The following is a 21,612-nucleotide window of genomic DNA, read 5'->3' as shown; positions in this document are numbered from 1 at the left end:
CATACTAGGTTTTGAATTTCATGCATTTTTGGCCGAGTTGTGTTGGTTCACATTTTGATAGGCAAGTATTTTAGCAAAACTGAGTATGCAGTTTTGTTAAGCTTGGAAAAGGGAACTTAGAACAGCTTTCAAAATTGAATTTCATGCATATTTGGCCGAGTTATGGGGCTTTTTTATAAATTATAGGCATCTCACTAGCTGCCAGTGATGCTCATCTAGCTATTTTGCTATTTAGCTCATAACTCGGCCAAAAACGTATGAAATTCAATTCGGAAAGCTGTTCTGAATTGCCCTTTCTAAGCTTAACAAAACTGCATACTCAGTTTTGCTAAAATACTTACCTATAATTTATTAAAAATATAAGCAAAAAATTACAAAAACCGTCATAACTCGGCCAAAAACGCATGAAATTCAATTTGGAAAGCTGTTCTGAGTTGCCCTTTCTAAGCCTAACAAAACTGCATACTCAGTTTTGCTAAAATACTTACCTATAATTTATTAAAAATATAAGCAAAAAATTACAAAAACCGTCATAACTCGGCCAAAAACGCATGAAATACAATTTGGAAAGCTGTTCTGAGTTGCCCTTTCTAAGCTTAACAAAACTGCATACTAGGTTTTGAATTTCATGCATTTTTGGCCGAGTTGTGTTGGTTCACATTTTGATAGGCAAGTATTTTAGCAAAACTGAGTATGCAGTTTTGTTAAGCTTGGAAAAGGGAACTTAGAACAGCTTTCAAAATTGAATTTCATGCATATTTGGCCGAGTTATGGGGCTTTTTTATAAATTATAGGCATCTCACTAGCTGCCAGTGATGCTCATCTAGCTATTTTGCTATTTAGCTCATAACTCGGCCAAAAACGTATGAAATTCAATTCGGAAAGCTGTTCTGAATTGCCCTTTCTTAGCTTAACAAAACTGCATACTCAGTTTTGCTAAAATACTTACCTATAATTTATTAAAAATATAAGCAAAAAATTACAAAAACCGTCATAACTCGGCCAAAAACGCATGAAATTCAATTCGGAAAGCTGTTCTGAGTTGCCCTTTCTAAGCTTAACAAAACTGCATACTCAGTTTTGCTAAAATACTTACCTATAATTTATTAAAAATATAAGCAAAAAATTACAAAAACCGTCATAACTCGGCCAAAAACGCATGAAATTCAATTCGGAAAGCTGTTTTGAGTTGCCTTTTCTAAGCTTAACAAAACTGCATACTCAGTTTTGCTAAAATATTTACCTATAAATATGTAAACCACACAATTCCTAGTATCCTTATACCACTACAGGGTATTTTATTTCCAGTCCGAAGCTCATTACGCATAGAAGGAGTCATTTCCGACCCCATAAACCATATATATTCTTGATCAGCATTAAAATACGAATCGTTTAAGCCATGTTTGGAGGAAATCAAATTCTGAGCCATTTTTGCGAAATGTGATAAGGGGTTACATCATTAAAATTCTCAATTTTTAACCTAAATTTTTTTTTTTTAACTAAGTATGCAGATTTATTAACCTCATAAAAACTAACATAACATCACTTTCCGAATGAAAATTAAGGCCTTTTTGACAGAGTTATGATTTTTTTTAGTTTTTAATTTGCTATTTTTCTCATTTCAATTACAGTCTTTCCATCACCATTGCCATCGCCATCGCTCCTAGTCATCAGTATCAGTAGACCTGACACCCACCCCAGCCAAGAACCAAGGGAAAGGACCAACGACACACGCAAAATGATGGTGAAAACGAGAGCGTGCATAGCGATCCGCGAAGCACAAGTTCATCCTAGTCATCATTGTAATTGTTGATTGATGATCATCGGATTGGCGGAGGTGAAGCTGGAGGAGCAAGCAGCTGGGATGGCGGAGCTCAAGCGGAGGGCAGTGGTCGGATCTTGGCTCCGGGCTAGTTGAAGCCCAGCAGGCGTAAAGTATTGGAATATTTATAAATACATTTTAAATGTGTAAATGTAATTGATGGAACATACAAATTTGAATCAATAAAAAAAGGGAAATCAATGCGGAATTGTGTGGTTTAAGCGGCATTTATTTGGGGGCCTTGGGATTGTTAGGGGAAAACAGTGATGCTCATTTAGCCATTTTGCAATATAGGGACAAAATGGCATCTATCTAACTGCCAGTGATGCTCATTTAACTATTTTGCAATATTGGGACAAAATTTGAAATTAAACAATAAAAAACGGCATATGTTTTTACTAGCGCTTTATTTATGCAAATATCAAATTGATAACAATAGATACATCAGCTATGTATATGTTCATATGGTATATATATATATATATTTCCCTATATTATGCTAGCAGGTATCAGATATATTTTAATATATATGTGAGCTGCAAAGCAAGATAAAAAAAGGTAAAATACCAATTAACCGCGCAACTTAAGGTAGCAAAAAAAAAAAAAACAAAAAAAATTGTTAAGAAATCCTATTCGATTCTTTTCTTCGTTGGCTATAAGTAGTACATATATATATGTATAATCGTAGGCTAAATCAGTATTATGCATATAATAAAAACACGATTTCACTCTCTCTGAAGGCACATAATTACAGGGGCTGGCGCCTTATATTCGGACCGCTTTTGGAAACCCCGACTGGGCCCCCCGTTAAGGTCGGGGCTGGATCTGATGGATATATGGTTATATATATTATATATATATGTTATATTATATATATATGATTTTAGAAGGGCAAGCTTCGCTATAACAAGAGAGTATATGGATTATACATGGTAGATAGCAAAGGGCTCACAATATTGGGCCATCATAAGCGATTGCCACTGTGGTTTAACTTAGCCTATATGTTTACACGGTTATTTATAATTCAATTTATCGATGAATGTCGCAGACAACTCTTTAAAGAAATATAAAACATTTAATTTAATTTTTGTATACATTTTTAAATATTTTTTAAATACTCAAAAAATAAAGGTAAAAAAATAAACAAAGGAAATTGATAAATACTACTCAAAAATAAAGATATTCTTTCTTCAAATAATTTTAAAAGTGTTGAAAATTTAAATTTTTTAATTTAATTATTTAAAAAACCTTTTAAGAAATATAAAACAATTAAATTTCATGTTGTAATCAATTTTTTAAATACTCAAAATATTATAGTTATTGAGAGAGCATAAAAATATGGCTCAAAATAGATTTAAAAGTTCTCAAAATGTAAATTTTTAATAAACCTTTTCCAGAGCTTCTTTAGAGCTTCCTGCGACCTCCACAAATCTTTGTTCTATAGACTTTTGTGTGTTTTTTTGTTGCTTTCCCTACGAGATTAGCTTGGATTTCGTTGCACGGTTTTTTTGTTTTTAACATAAAGAATCCTTAAATCCTTGAATCCTTGATCCCTCCTCCCCCTTTCAGTAGGGATTCACTGCCGCCAGACCCACTCGTCCGCCGGATCTGGCAAACACCGGCTCCGCATAGCTGTGCCTGTAGCCCTTGGGCATGCTGGTCAGTGGTTTGCCATTTCCACCAGATGAGGGTGGTCCATCGCCGCCGCCACCGGCTCGTGTGGGCGTGGCTGCGGGCGAGGGATAACGATCCAGGCCGCGATTGGAGCCCGCCGTCGAGGGATTCTTTGTCTGCGCTGTTGTCGTCTCCACGCTGTGCAAATACTCCCGAGAATGGGCGCGTCCTCCGCGCTCTCGTTCGTGACGATAGGGATCACGGGAGTGCTCCCGATTGTAGTCACGATCCCGATCCCGCTCCCGTTCCCTGTCCCGCTGACTTCTCTCCAGGTGACGCGGCGGTTCGGGTTCCCAGGCATCGCCCCGGGATCGGGGACGGGAACGATTGGAGTCACGCTGCTTGGATTTCTCGGAGATTGCCACTGGCACAGGCGGCTCCTCGTCCTCCTCGCTCCATTGCTCGTAGGTGCTGGGCGGCTCCATGGAGCCGCGACGTCGCCGGGAGGAGGAGGAGCGATAGGGATCACGCAGTGGTGTATCGCGCTCATCCACATCCACATTGTAACGACTTACCACCGCCGGGCGCTGCTCCATGACCCGGAACTTGTCCTTGGCATCGTGAAAGCGATCCCGCTGGGCGCTTTGCGTGGGCGGGGGCACAAAATCACGTTCCCGATCGCGATCCCTGTCACGATCGCGCTCTCGCTCTCGTTCTCGTTCTCGTTCTCTTTCCCGCTCTCGATCCCTGAGCCTCTCCCGTTCGCCCTCGCCTCGATCCCGGGTCTTGGCCGTGCTGGTGCTGCTCTCGCCATAGCGCATGCCCGTGGACTTCATCATCTTCTCCATGCTCTGGATATAGGGCAGACTCTCCGCCTCCCTGTACGGATTCCGGTCACGCGAGTGTTCCCTTTCGCGCTCTCGCTCGTGATCCCTTCGCCTATCCCGGTCCACAAGGTCGCGTTCGCGATCCCGCTCTCTCTCCCGCTCTGGCATCCTGTCGTGCCTTCGCTCTGTGGTCCTTTGGCCCAGATCTGCTCCCCTGTGCACTGCCGCATACTTGTTGTGACCCGCTGAAGATCCTGAAACAGGCACACCACCACCACCACCCGTCCCTGAGGACTCGAAGGGCACATGATGCTGCTGATCCTGGGGCTCTGCATAGCGATGGCGATAGCGCTGGGACTCCTCATTGCTGTAGGAGGAGTTCTTGAGGAGCTGCTGCTTCTTGGTGGTGTACTCCATGAACTTTTGCTTGTCGGTGAGGTTGTTCTCCTTGCGTTGATGATGATGATGCATCAGGAGGACGGGAGCCGGCTGCTGTGGCTGATGGTGCATGGGATGATGCAGCATCGTGGGTGACTCTCTGCCGGGATCCGAGTCCTCAAAGTCATCGTGTGGCTTACGGTCGCGCTCATGGGAGAGCTTCTTGTTCAGCAGACGATTGATCTCGTTGTACTTGTCCGTGTCCCGCAGCTTGGCGGGCTGCTGCTGATGCTGCTGCTGCTGCTGTTGCTGTTCCTGCTGCAGAACCCGATTGAACTTGGCATCATAGTCAGCGGGACGCATGATAATGGGCTTGATTTCATCCTCGCGGCTCCAGGATTTGTTTGAGATGGAAGCTGGGGTTTTGGTGCGTTCTCGGTCGCGTTCACGTTCACGCTCCCGCTCCCTTTCACGCTCTCTGTCCCTCTCCCTTTCCCTGTCCCTCTCCCTCTCCATTTCCCTGTCACTCTGCCGCGGCTGATATGGTTTAGCTGGCAAATCCCTCAAGTAACTGTCCTCCGGCGGCTGGACAGCGCTCTTCCGCTTCAACTGGGCATGGGCATGGCCATGGCCATGATGGGGCATGGCTATCTGTGAGGGCTTCAGGGCAATCACCGAGTTGTCCGCCTCATTGCTCCAGTGCTCGTCATCTGGAAGGGAATAAACATCTTTATGCAGAGTCTCTCCTGGTTTACTCTTCCAGATTAACCTACCGCTGGAGCTGTTGAGCTCTTGTCTCTCGGGACTGGGCGCCAGGTCCGAACCAATTCCAGATGATCCCCTGGAGGAGACCTGTTTGCCATTATTGGCATTGCTGACAGCTGCTCCTCCTGGCGCTGGATTGGCAGCTCCTCCTCCGCCGCCTCCTCCTCCACCTGGCAGGCCAGAGCCCGGCACTTTGGGCACACCGCCCACAATTAAAGCATTCCGGCAGCGTCTTAGCTCAATGGCTGTCAGGTTGCCCTTGGAACGGTGCACCGTGTCATAGTCACGCGGCGGCAGCAGCAAAGGTGGTCCATTGCCATTCAACTTGGCCCTCAGCTCGGCGGCCAGGGAGTCAAACAGGTCGCTGTTTTGCTGCGGCGTCAGGGGAGGATGATGCAGCGGCGGATGTGGGTGTGTCTTGCCGCCGACGCCACCATGTGGCGGGGATCGGGAGACCGGTGAGGAGCCACCAGCCAGGCCATGCTCCTCGCTGCACTCGGACTCGCGGGTGCTGTTGCCCGTGTCGCTGCCCAGGCTGTTGCTGAATCGCTTGGGGGAGGAGGTGTCGTGGCGGCGTCCTTGGTAGCCGCCGGACTGTTGTGACTGCACTTGATGGTGATGGGAGGAAGGTCCTCCTCGGCCTCCGTCTCCACCTCCCAGGGAAGAGGACTTGCCATTGCTTTCGTGACGCTTTTCGCTGCTATGATTGTTGTTGCCGTTCATGGGAATCGGCGGCAGGATGCCGAGTCTGTAAAGAGGATTTTTAAGAAGGAAATTATGAATATTGAGTTAAAAATATAATAAAATATATTACTATTAAATAAAATTATAAAAATATTAAAAATAAATTTTATAAATATATTTAATAACCTTATAAAAAGTTTTTTATTTTATTTATTTAAATTTTAATACCCCTTTGAGGGTTTTATAATTTCAATCAAAAGCTTTTTTTGCAGTGAAAAAGTCATTTCCGACCCTATAAATCATATATATTCTTGATCAGCATCAACTGGCGGTTCTTTCTAGCAATGTTTGAAGAACAATAATTTTTTTTTTTAGTTTTTTCCAATTTTTCCAAAATGTGATAAGGGGCGAAAAATGAAATTTAAAAATAACTTAAATTCAGTATGCAGATTTTTTAGCCTTATAAGAACTAGCATAAAAATGTTTTCTGAATTGAATTTTATGCATTTTTGGCTGAGTTATAGATTTTTGAAAATATCGATTTTTAATATTTTGACTTTTATTTTTCAAAAAATTATCATATAAAATTATGGAAAAATATTAAAATTAAATTTAGTATGCTAATTTATTAAGCGTAAAATAACTAACACAAGAACGCTTTCCGAATTGAATTTACTGAATTTTTAACCGAGTTATCGATTTTTAAAACTTTGATTTACTCCCAAAAATTATAAAAAATATTTCACAATTTTTAAAATTGCCAAAAATTTTAATTTTTGAAATTAACTTAATAATAAGAATTAATTTCCTATTTTTTCTATATAATTGTAAAATAACTCTTAATTCATAATTTGTATTATAAAAATTATAACTGTTACGATCCCTGAAATTAAGTATGCAAATTTATAAACCTCATAAAAATTAATACAAAAAAGGCTTTCTAAATTAAAATTAATGAATTTTTGACTTAGTTATGCCTTTTTTTCAATTTCAATTTTCCCAAAAATAAAAATATCGATAAATATCGATCTAAAAAATGCAAAAATTAGAGTATGCTTCTAAAAATTGTGGAAACCTTGTCCTTTTTTTATGCTTTTTTATAAAATCATCAAAAGAAACCAAAAAAAAACATTGATAAACTTCAAACTTCAATGTTTCTAGCCCTAATTCCTTGGCTCTACTCGTTAGTTCTTGGCCTTGGCAAGTTTTTGATCGTTCATCCTTTATCGATAGTGACAGGGGCAGCGGCAACTTTGAAAACAGAATTTCCCCGAACCCATCGAGTGTGCTTGAGAAGGCATTTAAGATATTTTAGAGTCGAATGTGGGATGTGGGATGGGGGAGGTGGGATTGTGGGTGCAGAAGATGATACTCCATGTTGGCTACCAGTTCGTGGGAAGTAGAAATTGCCATTGCAATTACTTTGGGCCACTGGGGGAGATCTCTGCTAAAGCGGGATTCCCATTATAATCCTCGCCTGTTCCCGTTCCCGTTCCCATCAACCTCATCATCATCATCATTATCATCCCCATGGAGTGTTACTGCCCGAGCGATTATCACGATCGCTCGTCAAGTCACTGCTATATGTGCGCCTGGGTGAGTGTGTCTAATGGAGGTGACTAAGTGGCCCGGCTGCCACTGCATCTGCATCTGCGAAAGCTTCCTGGTCGCGGAGCAATTAATTAAATGTTGCATAAGAAAACGAGCCCAAAAAAAACACTGGCAGAAATGGATACTTAGTTCAAATTAAATAGAAAAAATATTAAATAAATAAAAATAAAATATAAAAATTATAAATAAATATAAAAAAATATAAATAAAACATAAATAAATATAAATAGAATATTAAAAAAATAAAATAAATATAAAAAAATATAACTAAATATAAAAAAATATAAATAAATATAAATAAAACATAAATAAATATAAAATTACATGAATAAATATAAATAAAATATAAATAAAACCCTACCTGGTCTCCAGCTCCTCAAATCTCTTCTGATTATCCGGACGATTGATGAGTATCTGCAACTGTAGATGCAGGGCCTCCGCCGTGGTCTCCGAATCGCACCGATAGGCATGGACATGAAGGGGACACTTGGTGGCCGGATTGTAGAGCAGCAGGACGCAGGCAACGATGTCGTCCGTCTGCACGGAGCTGGTTATGGCACTGTGTGGAATCAAATGCTTCGACGCCCCCTGGACAATCTTGATGCCCTTGTGGGACACCTGAAGGGTCACCTTCAGTGGCTCCTGGCCTCGGGATCGGTCCACCAGATACGGTAGCACCGAGTTTATAACACGGGCTCCTCTCAGACCCTTGGCCTCCTCGGCGCCCAGGAACCACACATAGTACGAGGCCTTCTGTACGTCACGGCGCAGGCGCAGCGCCATCTTTGGGCCGGAATGTGCGATGCGACTTGGATCGGTGTACACGGAAAGAAAATGCGGTTAACTACTTGATTTGTAAAATCTTAGTTTACGTTAATGGCTGGATTTTAAATGCACATTGGAGGGGCGAGCATCTGCAAGAAAAGAGATTACATTTATTTAATTATTAGGTATTTAATTAATTAAGTAATTATTAGGTTTAAGGGATAATAAATTATATAAACACAGGTAAATGGATTTTTTATAAACCAACAAAATTATTAATAATAATTTAAAAAAATATAAAAAAAAACATATAAAAGTCGTCTTCTATTTTAGGATATATATTATATTTTCATATAATATCATATTTTTATATTAAATAGTTTTATTTTATATTACAACCTCTGTTAAAAATTCCCCATTATAAGTTATAAATCTTAATATTTTTCAATAATTTATTTTCGAATATTTATAATAATTTATTTTTGAAATTACATAATATTATTTTAGTAAATTTTCATTTAAAATATATACTTTTTTTAATTTAATTTTTTTTTATTTGATTTTTATTATATTTTATTTTTATTATATTATAATTTTTTAAAACCCTAATGATTTTTCTCTGTGTACCTCGCAACCTGTCTCTGTGATTATCGTCATAAGACACTCAATTTGTAAAGAACTAATCCTCATTAATATTAATAACACACATTGATACATTGTATTTCATATAATTAAGAACAGAGTCAAGGCAAAATTACAAATCACTTGATTTACATAAACTTGAAAATCTGTTTTGCCTGGCATAGTTAAAAGTTAATAATTAAAACATGTTTTGCCAAGAAATAAATTGCGAATTGCCTCAGTAAAAATAATAATTTACTTTAAGTTCTGTAATAAAATGATCATAACGAAAACAGTTGTTAAAAAAACAATTAAGCTTATGAAAATTTTGATTTTAAAAATATTAAGGATTTTCAATTATAATAAAATATTTTAAAAAAGCTAAACTTGGTTATGCATTTTTTAAAAATATAAAAAATGCTTTAAAATTGGAAAAACGGTTCTTAAAAATAAATAAAAAATAAAATAACCTGAATCTCTGATTTTTTCCATTTCTTAAAGATTTAACTGTAAAAACTCCCCCAAAGTTTGCTCTTAAAAATGAAATCTATTTACACGGAAGATGCCACAAAAACATAATCCCATTAGAAGAGACTTCAAAACCCACGTAAATGAAGAAAAAGATATATATCGGCGTTTGGGGCTTTGATTAATGAATCACAGACGTTGCCCGTCGCTTAATGTCAAAGAGGAAGTGTGCTTCAACGACACAAAAAAATAAAAAAAATAAAAAATATAGACAACGATGGACAATAAACTGGAATGCAAATCGATTGCGGAGGCAACTGTTCCTCGAGAGCCAGGCACTAACGGAAAACCAGATGGATTCCAAAATGCAATCTCCTCCTCTACTCGTCATGTGTCATAATTCTGTGAGTGAGAAAACGAGGAAACGTGAACCGAGAAACGAGAAACGAATTGAGCCGTGGGTAACCGTGGAGCGTGGAGCTAACGAATCAAAACTGGGGCCAAAAAACCGACCAAAATCGAACCGGCCAAACCAGCAAACGGTATTAACCCGTCACACAGGTGCTAGAAGCCATTTATAAGCACAGTAAAAAAATTCAAATAAATTAAGATTTATGTTTTAGCTACGTAAATCGGTGGCTCTTATCAAAGATCACTTTGAGGTGGAGTGTCTCATAGGAGTTTGTCTTTTAAAATGATTAATTATTGTATGGCTTTGCTTTTTAATATAAAATTAGCCAAAGGTTCAATTTAAAAAATTGTTTTTAATTTTTAATAGAGTAAATAATAACCAAATCTAGTTAAAATTGTTTGATATAATTTATACAAGTAAAACCATGTTTTTCAATTAAAATTGTTAAAAATTTATAATTATGATATTATTTCAATTATTTTAAGGGTATTTTATAAGTTTAAATATTAAAAAATCCATATATTTTTAATTATTATCAATGAAAAAATTTAATATATATATTCTTTAAGATTCATTTAATTTAAAAGTAACAAAAACGCTTTAATTAAAATTATTTTTATTAAGTTAGTGCCTCAAAAGATTATAAATATTAAAACAAAAATTAAATTACATACTTTTTCCAATAATAAAATATCTCAAAAGATATATTGATATTTTGAAACAATTATTCAAACTAAATATGTTATATTTAAATTTGTTTAAAATATTTATTATAATATTATCGGCAAAGAAAGCAGGATCTAATTATTTCTGGGGTATTTTTTAAGTTTATAAATAAAAAATATATAAATTAAATAAATAAATTAAAATTGTTCATAATTAATGATAAATAATTTTTTTTTTAATAAATTAAATTTTTTTATTATTAATAATAAATATTTCGTTTTTAATAAATTAAATTTTTTTATTATTAAAAATGCAAATATATTTAAATTATTAAAATATATATTTTTTATTATTAATAATGAAATAAATTAAATTAATATATTTTTAACAATTTTTTTAAATTTAAAAGTAACAAAAAGCTAATCGTTTAATTTATTTTCATACATTTAAACCTTAGATGTTCTAGAGTTTTGCCTCAAAAGGCTATAATTATTAAAACCAAAATTTAAATATTTAATTTTTCCCATAATAAAATATTTTAAGATATTTACTAATATTTTTAAACATTTATTTAAGCCTAAATCTTTCGGTGTATCTCCATTTGCGTATGAGATTCCCCACTAATAACGCTTATAATCGATGATCTTGCGAGACTTGTTGTTCGGCGCGACCAAAAGAATCTTGTTTTTTCAGTTATGCATTCAACCCAAACAACAGCTAAAGCTCTTCAGATAGATATATACAGATATACTATATACATACACAGGTATTTATCAAAAGCTATATTGTGTGCCGAACAAATTTACATACGACACAAAAAAGTCACAGATATATACGTACGCCCTGATGCATGTAGGCAGCAATATTGTTAACCTCAAAACGGATCTAAATATATTTAAGAACCAAGACTGAATAATAATAATAAACAAAAGCAAAAAAACCCAAAGCCGAATCGAAACCGAACCTGACAGAATGCGAAAAACACAGCTGGTTCTCGAGAATGCGATTTAGATTATGGCAAAAGAAGCGCTATAAAAACATTTGGCAGTAGTACGTGACTCTTGGCCCTGTTGGCTTGGCATTCTGCCTGCAATCAAAATAAATTATAAAATAACTTAAAAGGAATTGAAGCATGGCTCTTAATCGTTTGGGGAATAATTTGGAAATGTATTAAAAAAAAATAATTATGGATAGGAAATAATCAAATTTAGGGGAAGTTTGCAATTTTTGATGAGTTTTAAGTAAGAATAACAATAGAATTCATGGGTTTTTGTATGAAACTTGTTTTTAAAAATATTTATGAAATATCTGTATGTATTTTCAATTGATTGATGGCTTTTAAAAAATGTAGGAAATAATTTTTACTTCTATATAATATTTTATGTTAATATCTTGATAGTAAAATGGAATTTTAAAAGATTTATTATCAATTATGTGACATAAAATAAATAAATAAATAAATATAAATATTTTTAAATATTATATATTTTTTCGGGATTGTATATATATATTTAAAAATATTTATAAAATATATACACATATTTTTAATTTAATTAATGGCTTAAAAAAAGTTTAAATCAAATTTTTGCTTGTATATAATATTATATATTAAAATCTTTATTGTTAAATAGAATTTTAAAGGATTTACTTTCAAGATAATATTCTTTCAAAAACTATCACAAAATATAACAAAATCATAGCCACTAGTATTTAAATTAAATCCCAAAAATATATTCCACATGTTCCTAAACAAAAATCCACTCTTTTACATTTAAAAAAAAATATGCAAGAATATATATTAAAAAAACCCTAGGAACTCCCTGAAGCCCCAAGAAAAGACTCTAGCTAAGATTTCCATTTCCATTTTTCTCCACATTTTTTTGTGAATGTGATGAAAGAGCCATGTCGGACGGAGATGTGTTGTTCGTATAGCATATACTATAGTTGAAGATATTAGCATAAACAATCCGTTTGCTGGTCAGCCAAGCAGCAAATAAACAATTTGCAAAGAGATCTTTTGTTATGCCGGATTGTGTGTCTGTGTCTGCGGGTTGGATGGTGTCTCTTCTCTGTGTATACATATACATATATCTGAACGATCTGATCTGTAGAATCATCTGTCTGGTAAAACACGAGCCCCAGCTAATATCGGTTTCCTAAGAGCCCAAAAAATGCTTAACAAAACAAATCGTTTCTACACACGGAAATGTTTATGTTTATTATTTATATTTATGTTTATACTTGTAAAGTTTACCAGGGGGTTTAAAAGGTGATCATTTTATTTAGAAAATATGTAAAGTAAATATTTAGTTGGATATTTTATTAAGTTGAGTTTCAAAGGGAATTTCAGTAAATTTTTGTTTAATTTACTGAGTTTTTAAAGTGAAAAGAACTATGTAAATATTATTATTATTTTTTATTCTTTTTTTTATTATTGTAAGGTTTATGAAAATGGAAATTTGCTTCAAGAAACTATGAAAACTGTATTGTTTTTTTACTGTTCTGCATTTATATTGTATTATTTTGTTCTATTTTGTGGAATTTTTAACGGAGCTTTAATATTTTTAGTTTAAATTTTACTTTATCCCAACGAAACAAGAAAGAATATCTTATAGATACAATATCCTATAGATACAATAACTTATGGATTCAAAAGTTAAACACAAGTAACATCAAATGCGTTGTTCTTTGGGCGTTATTTCAGCCGTGTTTTTAGTTTTTTTTTCTTTTTGTCTGTGGGCCACCTTTGTTGGCCTGGCCTTTTTTGGCCATTTATTGGATTCGTGTCTCTGTGGTCCGCCTTTTGTTTTTTGTTTTTTTTTTCTGTTTCGTTAGCTTAGAAAATGGGTTAAGCGCATTTTCTGCTGATTTTCAGATGCGAATTGGTAACACACACACAAACACACACACTCTGAGTCGCACTTTGGCACTTGCACTGTTTATTTATTTGCTCGTTTGCTTCCTTCCTTCTTTCTTTCTTTTTCTCCCTCTTGCCTCTTTCTTCTTTCTCTTCTATGCATTCTTTCTACACTCTTGCTCCATTTCCGAGCTGAACTCGATCAATGAACCGTTTAAAGCTCACACAGATACACACAGACACTTGCCAGCGGAGCGTTTAAATTTCTAAAAAAAAAAACTTATTTGATTAACGGTAATGGCCAAGAGAGTCGGCTAACACACACAAACACACACACCTCTCTGTATTGTTAACAACAACAACAAAAAAAATAGAGTCTGAGCTCAGCTTCGTTCGGTTTTTCTCGCGTTTCACGCGCGTTTCTAGCCGCAGACTGAGAGTCGTCTCAACTCAACGCTTCGACCGCCAGCAATCGACTGACTTGGCTCAGTGCCTCCGAAATCAGAAAAACGCTCCGCCGAGTTGCGACTCAGCAGCTACACCACCACCAGCACCACCACCACCCCCTCGATCTCCATGGCCCGATCCCCAGCCGCGGCCTGAAACCCACCAGCAACCAGCAACCAGCTACCAACAAACCAACCTGGCCAGGCCGACCGAGCCGCCGAGCGCAGCCGAGCCCGAACTTGTTTTTTCGGTTTAGGCCGTCGCGCGGCAAAGAAAGTCAAGTCGCGCGTACATACATAGCGTACCTACTGCGATATTGTGCACAGTGTGGCAGGGTATTGAGGAAAAGGAGGTGCGTTTTTCCTAAGAAAAATCGAAAATCGGAGGGAAATTAAACACAACAAAAATTATAGTAAATAAATAACGAAAAGGGGATGCATTTTTCTTGGAAAAATCTAAAATCTGGGGAAAATTTAACACACAAAAAATAGTAAATAATTAATATAAATATATATATATATATAATTTTAAATTAAAAAAAAATTCTTTTCCAAAGTTAAAAATGGCTTTTGTCTATTTCAGAAGTGTTGCTAGAAACATTTAGGATGTTGCTCTAAATCGATTCGCTTGGTGATGCTAAATAATGACAGAAAATGTTATATATTGTATTCATTTTTTTAAGACAAAAACGATCATTTAATATGACAATATAAAAATGTGCTTTAAAACTATGTATGTTCTTTTAGATTTCTAGGACCACTTTCTGTTTACCAAAATGTTATCAAAAGTTTAACTGTAAAAATCTATTGTTTATAATCGGTAAAAATAAGAATTAAACAAAGTTAAATTATTATTATTATTAAAAAAGAAAAAAAAATAAAATAAAAATCTGTATGTATTAAAAAATAAAACCTACGTGTTTCTGTGTTGTTAAATAATATTTAAAAAAAAAATTCTAATAATAAATTTCTATAATAACCATATAATGTCACTTGGATGTTGTCCCCAACTAGAGAAGTACACATATCTTATCAGTCAGAGCTCACATTCAACTCTCAAATAAACATGCTCAAGCCCACTGTGCGGCATGTCTGTCTTGATTGTGGAGTCTTTTGTGCTGGAATGTGTTGAAATTAAAAGTTGTTGGGTTTTTGGGCGCAGCGTCAACTTTGCGGCCCTGGCCAAAGTGTTGTTGTTATTCTTGTTGCTGCCGCTGCCGACTTCTTTTTACTGCTTTTGTTTTTGGCTTAGACAGGTGTACTCTGATGCTGCTGCTGCTGCTGTTGTTGTTGTTGTTGTTGTAGTGCTTGCCACCGGTTGCTGGTGGTTGTTGTGGTATCGTTGGTGTTGGTGCTATTGATATAGCATTGAGCACTTTTTGAAAAGCCGTCGTGCATTCTACAAGTTTTCCAACTACCAACAACAACAACTACTAACCACCAATACTTGGCTAACATTGATTGTGGTTGCAAAAAAAAAGACTCGAAAAATAAATGAAAAACTCTTGGCATTTAAGCTGCGAGTGAAATCTACAGGTAGTTCTTTTGCCCATACTGGGCTCTTGATTTTCAAAACGGAAATGCTCAAATTTAGCCAAAGGTGTCTTTGATATGTCCACTACAGTTGTTGTTTGCTTTTGGCCCAGTTCTCGCGACAAAAAATAAAATCTACATCCGAGTTTTGTTGATTATTTCCTTTCTTTATATACCAACTGAGGCTATTGAGTGATTAAATCATTTTTATTTGATTTATGTCACACATTTCAGAACAATTTATTTCTTAAGAATCCCAGACTAGCTGTTGTTGGAGTATAATGTTGGTGAATAACAAATAGTTCTACAAAATCCAGATATGAAAATACAATTAAAATCATTGGATTAATTACTGTTTTAATATTTGGAAATTAATAATAAAATATATAAAACTATCCTATTATCCCCACTCAATCCCTATAAACGCAGTAATTTGATTCCAATTTAATTTTCCAATTAATCCAAGTCTTAAGTCATATATCTACTATCTTTTGAATGGAAAAATCTCATCCACATCCGTGTGTGTGAGTTGTGACTTCATTTGCGGTTAATCTTTTTCTGTAACAACTTTATAGTTACCCATTTAACCATAATTCCACCCTGATATCTCATATCTTTCCATCTTCATCTGTAGATTTTCCATTAATTTTCGAAATGAACTCGCCGCAAGGTGTGGTGGTTCGTTGAATTTTTCGTTTTGTTTCCTTCTAAACCAACCAAAAAACCATCAGCATTTCCTCAATTACAACAAGAAATTGCTCCATAAAAATGGACTTGTAATGCAGTTACCCAGTGATGAGGCATTATATATATTTTTTTGTTGTTGTGTGTTTGGAAAGAGGGTGAGAGGATCAGAAGTGACCTTTTATGTTTACTCTTTAGAGTAATATTCGAGTTATTTTAAAGATTGATCGAGGCCCGATCGTGATAAAATTCAAGTCTTTACATGCCACAACAACGCATCGCATTAAAGTGGGCCTTAACGCGGTGTAAAGAGACAACAATTTAATGACCTTGCTCGCTGGCATTTTTTTATATTTTTTGTATTTTATTTTTTTGTACGAGAGGCCCATAAATGCATTTTCGGCACGTTTTCGCAGAGCGGAGATTTCACCAACTCTGGTGTATTTTTTTTTTTTTTGTATTTTCGGTGGGCCTTGTGGTGCTTCTCCTCGCTTTTGACAAATCCCTGCTAACCTGCTGACATGAAATGGGCGAAAGAGAGAGGTATTCGCCGAAACAATTGCCAAACGGAATTTCACTTTTCTTCTTCGGCGGCGGCGGCAATGGAAAAGCTGAAAACTGAAAACTGAAAAACGAGCAGCAGCACAGAAATTACACATGATACCAGAGACATGATAATTTGCAATTAAATTCAGCTGGGAACTGGTTGCTTAAATATTTATATATATATAAAATATATATATGTATATTTTTGGGAGAAATCAAAAGATAAATATGGCCAAGGCCAAGGAAGAAGCCAACGCCTCGAGCTCTACTAACTGATTTGTATGGCGGCAAGTGGCTTTCTTTTGGGTGCGACGACACACACAACGAGTGTGTGTGGCGATTTAAGCGCTTTTAATTGAATCGCAATGGGGCGGCCAAAGGGGAAACAGCAGGGATATATAGACCTGATATCACACTGAGAGAAACAAAAAAAATTACAGCAAAAAGGTGGCTAAATATTAGTCTTATATAAATTGTATTTTTTAAATTATAAAAATATATATCATTTATAATTAACTAAATTTTATATCTTTTTATATTTTTAAACTTAAATCTTAGTTATTTAGCTAAAGAAAATTGGTAAACCTATAAAAAATGATATTTCAAACAGAAATTTCAAAGAAAGACTTTTGTAATACGAGAAAAAGCGAGTTCTTATAATTCCCAAGTCAGAATTCAGAGACATGTTTTTATAAATAAAGTAAACAGTTCCCTGTTTAATATTTTCTTAAATTTAGATAGATTTCATTTCTGAAATTAATCAATAATAAATACCATAATTAACAGAAATTCCTTCTTGTATCAATAATTATTTATGCCAGCTAATTATAGTACTTTTTTTCTCGGTGTATCTGTGGGCAGTGCACAAAGTGTCCAAGCGTCGAGGAGAGTCGAGAAACGCGTTAAACCGCTTTTGATTTTTATATGTGGCCGGTAAAAGTGGGTAATCATCATTAGCAGAGGCAAAACCAATCACTGTGCCAGCTCTGTGCCAAGAAGCCCCCATACAATATACACCATACACCCATACACCATACCATATCCCATCGGATCGGATCCAATCGGATCCCTCCTCCTCGTCCACTGGCAGATTAGGCCTCCGGTGAGAGTGTGCGACACTCGGATGGTCGGTGGAAATGGAAATAGAAATGGAAATGGAAATGAAAATGGAAAGATACTCACTGGCGCACAAATTAAAACATTGGCGCCAGAGCCCGGGTTATGCCACTCAATCGGATCTTTATATATATATGTATATATTTTTTTTTATCAGAGAGAGAGCAAGTGAAATTCACCTGGCACTTAAGCTTCTAAGCCTCGCCTCTGAATTTGTCAACGAAAACTTTCAATTGGCTTTGCAAACGCAACGGAAAGTCAATTTCTCCCAGCTCTAATTTGATTAAACTCCAAATGTATCTCGTGTCAAGAGAGATACAGCCCACAGATACAGCTTACAGGTGCTTCCACAGATACTTTACCAAATACCTCGAGAGCTTTTTGCATTTTGAGAAGCTGTTTTGCAAATACAAAAATAGAAGTGGGTTTTAAAAATATATATTTCTAAATATTAGAAATGATTTTTAAGCCAACTTTGTACCCAAGTCAAAAGTGTCTCAAAATTTTGACTTGGGAATTTTAGAGACACTTATTAATTATATTTTTCAGCATCAGAAAATGGTGTTTTATTTGAAATTCCTTTTGGGAATGGTATATTATTTATATAATATTTTTATACTATTTGAAATATATATATAATATTTTTATTATATATTTCTTTTTTTAAGCCTCCTATAAACTTTTGCCTGCACTTTTTACTCTCTTAAATTTGGGCACGTAAAGTGCCTCCGATGGTTATCCTACTTGGCAGCAGCTCCTCAAATGACTTTGAAACACTTTTGCCATGGCCACAGCAAGTGAAACTCAACTTGGTGCCGCTTGGGGCTGCTTGGAGCTGCTCCTCGAGCCGTCAATTCCGAATCTTCGTTGCCGCCGCTCTCTTGTCATCGTCGAAGAGGCGAGCCGACAAAAGAAATTTGATCTATTTCACGTGATTAGCGCAATATAAATTGCTTTCGAGGCTGTGAGGCTGCGAGTCTGAGAGTCTTGGTAGCCGGAGAAACGTAGAGAAAAGACCAGATGACGCGAAGATTTGCTGGCGGCGATCATTGATTGAAGACCGAAGATTGGGTGAAAACGTATTTGGGTGTGTCTGTCATATTCGTAGAACATCAAACCGCACATAAAAAATCCAAAATCGAAATCGAAATCGAAGGCTAAAGTCGAAAATAAAGTGGAAGGGCGTGTCATGCAGATGAATCAAGGGATTGGATCACGGAATTCATTTTCTGAGATTAAGCTAAGGAAGTGTACTCTATATATTCAGAAAAATATCACTCTCTGTGTTCTGAAAACCGTATAGAAAATATCGTAAATAAAAATATATATATTTTAAAATTGGAAATATAGAAAAAGTATTTCATTCAAGGTAAACATTTCGATACAACCTTTAATTATCTCTTTTTATTTTCTTTATGACAAAAATTTATGAATTATCCAAAGCAGTATTTTCATAAAAAAGCGACCTGGCTTGGCTTGTGCCTCAAATTGTTTCGAGTTTCCTGGAATTCGAAGACACAAAAAGTTCAGCCAAGCCAAAAGAAGTAATGGTTGCTCCACAAAAAAAGACAACAAAAAAAAACCTTAAAGAGAAAGAAAGATGCAATAAAAAACCAGAAAATAAAGGGAATAAAATAAGGCTGGCTAAATTAAGACACGCGCCCGAAAAAGTTCTTGAAGCAAGACAGAAAAATAAGTATTAAGAGCTCTGAAAGAGCTAGCGGTTGGGGGAATCGGAACAGTACGGGAATAATTATATCATTTAATTTCGGTTAGGCTATACAGATGCTTGCTTGGCTCCGACTTGGATTGTAATTGCAAAGTTACGAAGCGTTAACACCGCGTAAAGATTGTCCAATTTTGATTGGTTTGGAGAACTGGGTCTAAAAATTGGGGCTTTGGCTATATTTTAGGAGCCTTGAGTTTTGGTTTCAAACCCTTTTTTGTTATGCAAAGTGCCCGTATGAGATGAATGAATATATAAAAAACAAATCAAAAGACCTGGTCAAGATAGAGATGATGGTCTTGATTGATGCCTGGCTTTATCGCTCAATTTATCAATGTTTTTTTTTCAGGTGGGTGTGGTGCGTTTTCAGGGGCTTTAAAAGAAGAGGGAGAGTTTTTAATAGTTTATTGTTAGTTTTTAAGTAATTACAGGGGTGAAGGATAAGTTAAATATATTATTATACAAAAATTGAAATTATTAAAGGTATTTAAAGGATATGTTAAAAAAAAATATTTAAAATATTAATATAAACATTAAAAATATTTTAGGTATTTAACGTGAATGGAAATATAAAATAAAATAACGTGTAATGAGATTCATTGGTTGGAATATTATCAATATTTTAATTAAACTGACTGATCCAACCTCAATACTCTTAAAAAAATATTATCTTATATGTATTTTTAATTTAAATAAATTTTATTTAAATAAAAAAACATCCACCTGACTTCCTACAACATTTTTTTGCGCTTTATCTATATATTTTTATTATATTAAATCATTTTTTATGTATTATACTGAAAGCTTAATTTTTATATTATATAAAAATAAAATTAGGACTTTTTTAAATAAATTTTATTGAATTTAATTTAAATAAAAAAACATGTTCTTTTAATTTTAAAATTATATAAAATTAATTAAAATTTTTTTAGTTAATTTTATTGAATTTAATTTTCATAAAAAACATGATTTCTTGATTTATTAAATAAATTGTATTAAATTTAATAAAAAAAAACATGCTCTCCGTTTTCATTCATATTTTTGTTATATTATTTAACATTAACAAAAGTTAATGAAATTAAATAAATATAAACAAATTTCCTTTGCATTTTTTACTTTTTATTTATTCAAGTAAAAGTAAAAGTCAAAGAAATTCGAAATTCTGGCTGACGCCGACGCCTCTGCCTTCCCAATTACTCATCACCAATTTCTATTTATATTAAAAATTATAAAGTGAAAGTGCAGGTGGTTGGTCGATCGGTCAGTCACTCTCGATGGGGGCAAAATCAATTGCTTGTCAATAACTAAATGCGAACATTTATTTGTTTATTTACCCCGCCCAAGCCCAGGCCAAGGCGACACTGGAAGCTGCTGCCTTATTTATCGATTCATTACACACATACACACACATTTTACACACATTGTTTGCCCTGCACTTGTGTTTATTTTTCGTTTTTCGTTTGCTTTGATGAATTTCGTGAGTGTTTGCATATAATAAACAACAACTACAATAATAATAATAAATAATAATTATAATTTTTCTCTAATGACAGTGTATAATGTGTAAATAATTGCTGTGCAAAAAAATACACAAAATACATGTTAAATAAGTGTGTGCAAAAAAACGTTTCAGTAGTGAAGACCGAAGGGTAGTAAAAAAATAAATATAAAAGAAATAAATAAAAAAAAAGTATAAATTAAATATAAAGCCATTTTTCCAAGTGTTTTTTTTTTACTTGACTATTTTTTTAAATTTTATTAACATAATGCTTTATTTAAAGCAAGGTTCAATTTATTTTATAAATTAATTTTAATTTATTTTATTCTATGGAATTTTAAATTAATATAATTGTAATTCTTATAATACAAAATTTAAATTTAATTTCATTTTAATAATTTAAACAAATCAAATCAAATTTATAACTTTAAAATTTTAAAAATTTAGAAATTTAAACAAATCAAATTAGTTTTGAGCTGAAAAAATATTATATATATTTTTTAAAATTTAATTTAGATTATTTAATTTTTGTATTTATTTATTTATAATTTAACTAATTATAATAATTCTTTA

The 21,612-nt window shown here is 34.7% G+C and overlaps 1 protein-coding gene across 4 annotated transcripts in view; it reads right to left on the bottom strand.

Annotated features, from left to right (window-relative positions):
- Positions 1-2,212: 2,212 nt before the first annotated feature.
- The window catches only part of LOC108074938 (zinc finger CCCH domain-containing protein 13), a 50,343-nt gene continuing 30,943 nt past the window's right edge, over positions 2,213-21,612 (bottom strand). For 3 of the 4 annotated variants that reach the window (XM_041774761.2, XM_017167170.3, XM_070288300.1), the window contains 3 exons: positions 8,063-8,615; positions 5,415-6,154; positions 2,213-5,351 (listed from right to left, as the gene is read on the bottom strand). In XM_041774761.2, the coding sequence (XP_041630695.1) occupies positions 3,388-5,351; positions 5,415-6,154; positions 8,063-8,484 (3,126 nt within the window). In that variant the 5' untranslated portion in view covers positions 8,485-8,615 and the 3' untranslated portion in view covers positions 2,213-3,387. Of the gene's footprint in view, positions 5,352-5,414; positions 6,155-8,062; positions 8,616-13,827; positions 13,958-21,612 lie in introns of those variants that run through there. The other variant, XM_017167169.3, reaches the window with a different exon arrangement.

Source organism: Drosophila kikkawai, chromosome X (genome assembly GCF_030179895.1).
Source record: "Drosophila kikkawai strain 14028-0561.14 chromosome X, DkikHiC1v2, whole genome shotgun sequence".
In the NCBI taxonomy this organism is placed as follows: domain Eukaryota; kingdom Metazoa; phylum Arthropoda; class Insecta; order Diptera; family Drosophilidae; genus Drosophila; species Drosophila kikkawai.
Note: the sequence above shows the minus strand (reverse complement) of the source record. Positions and strands in the feature narration are given on the sequence as shown.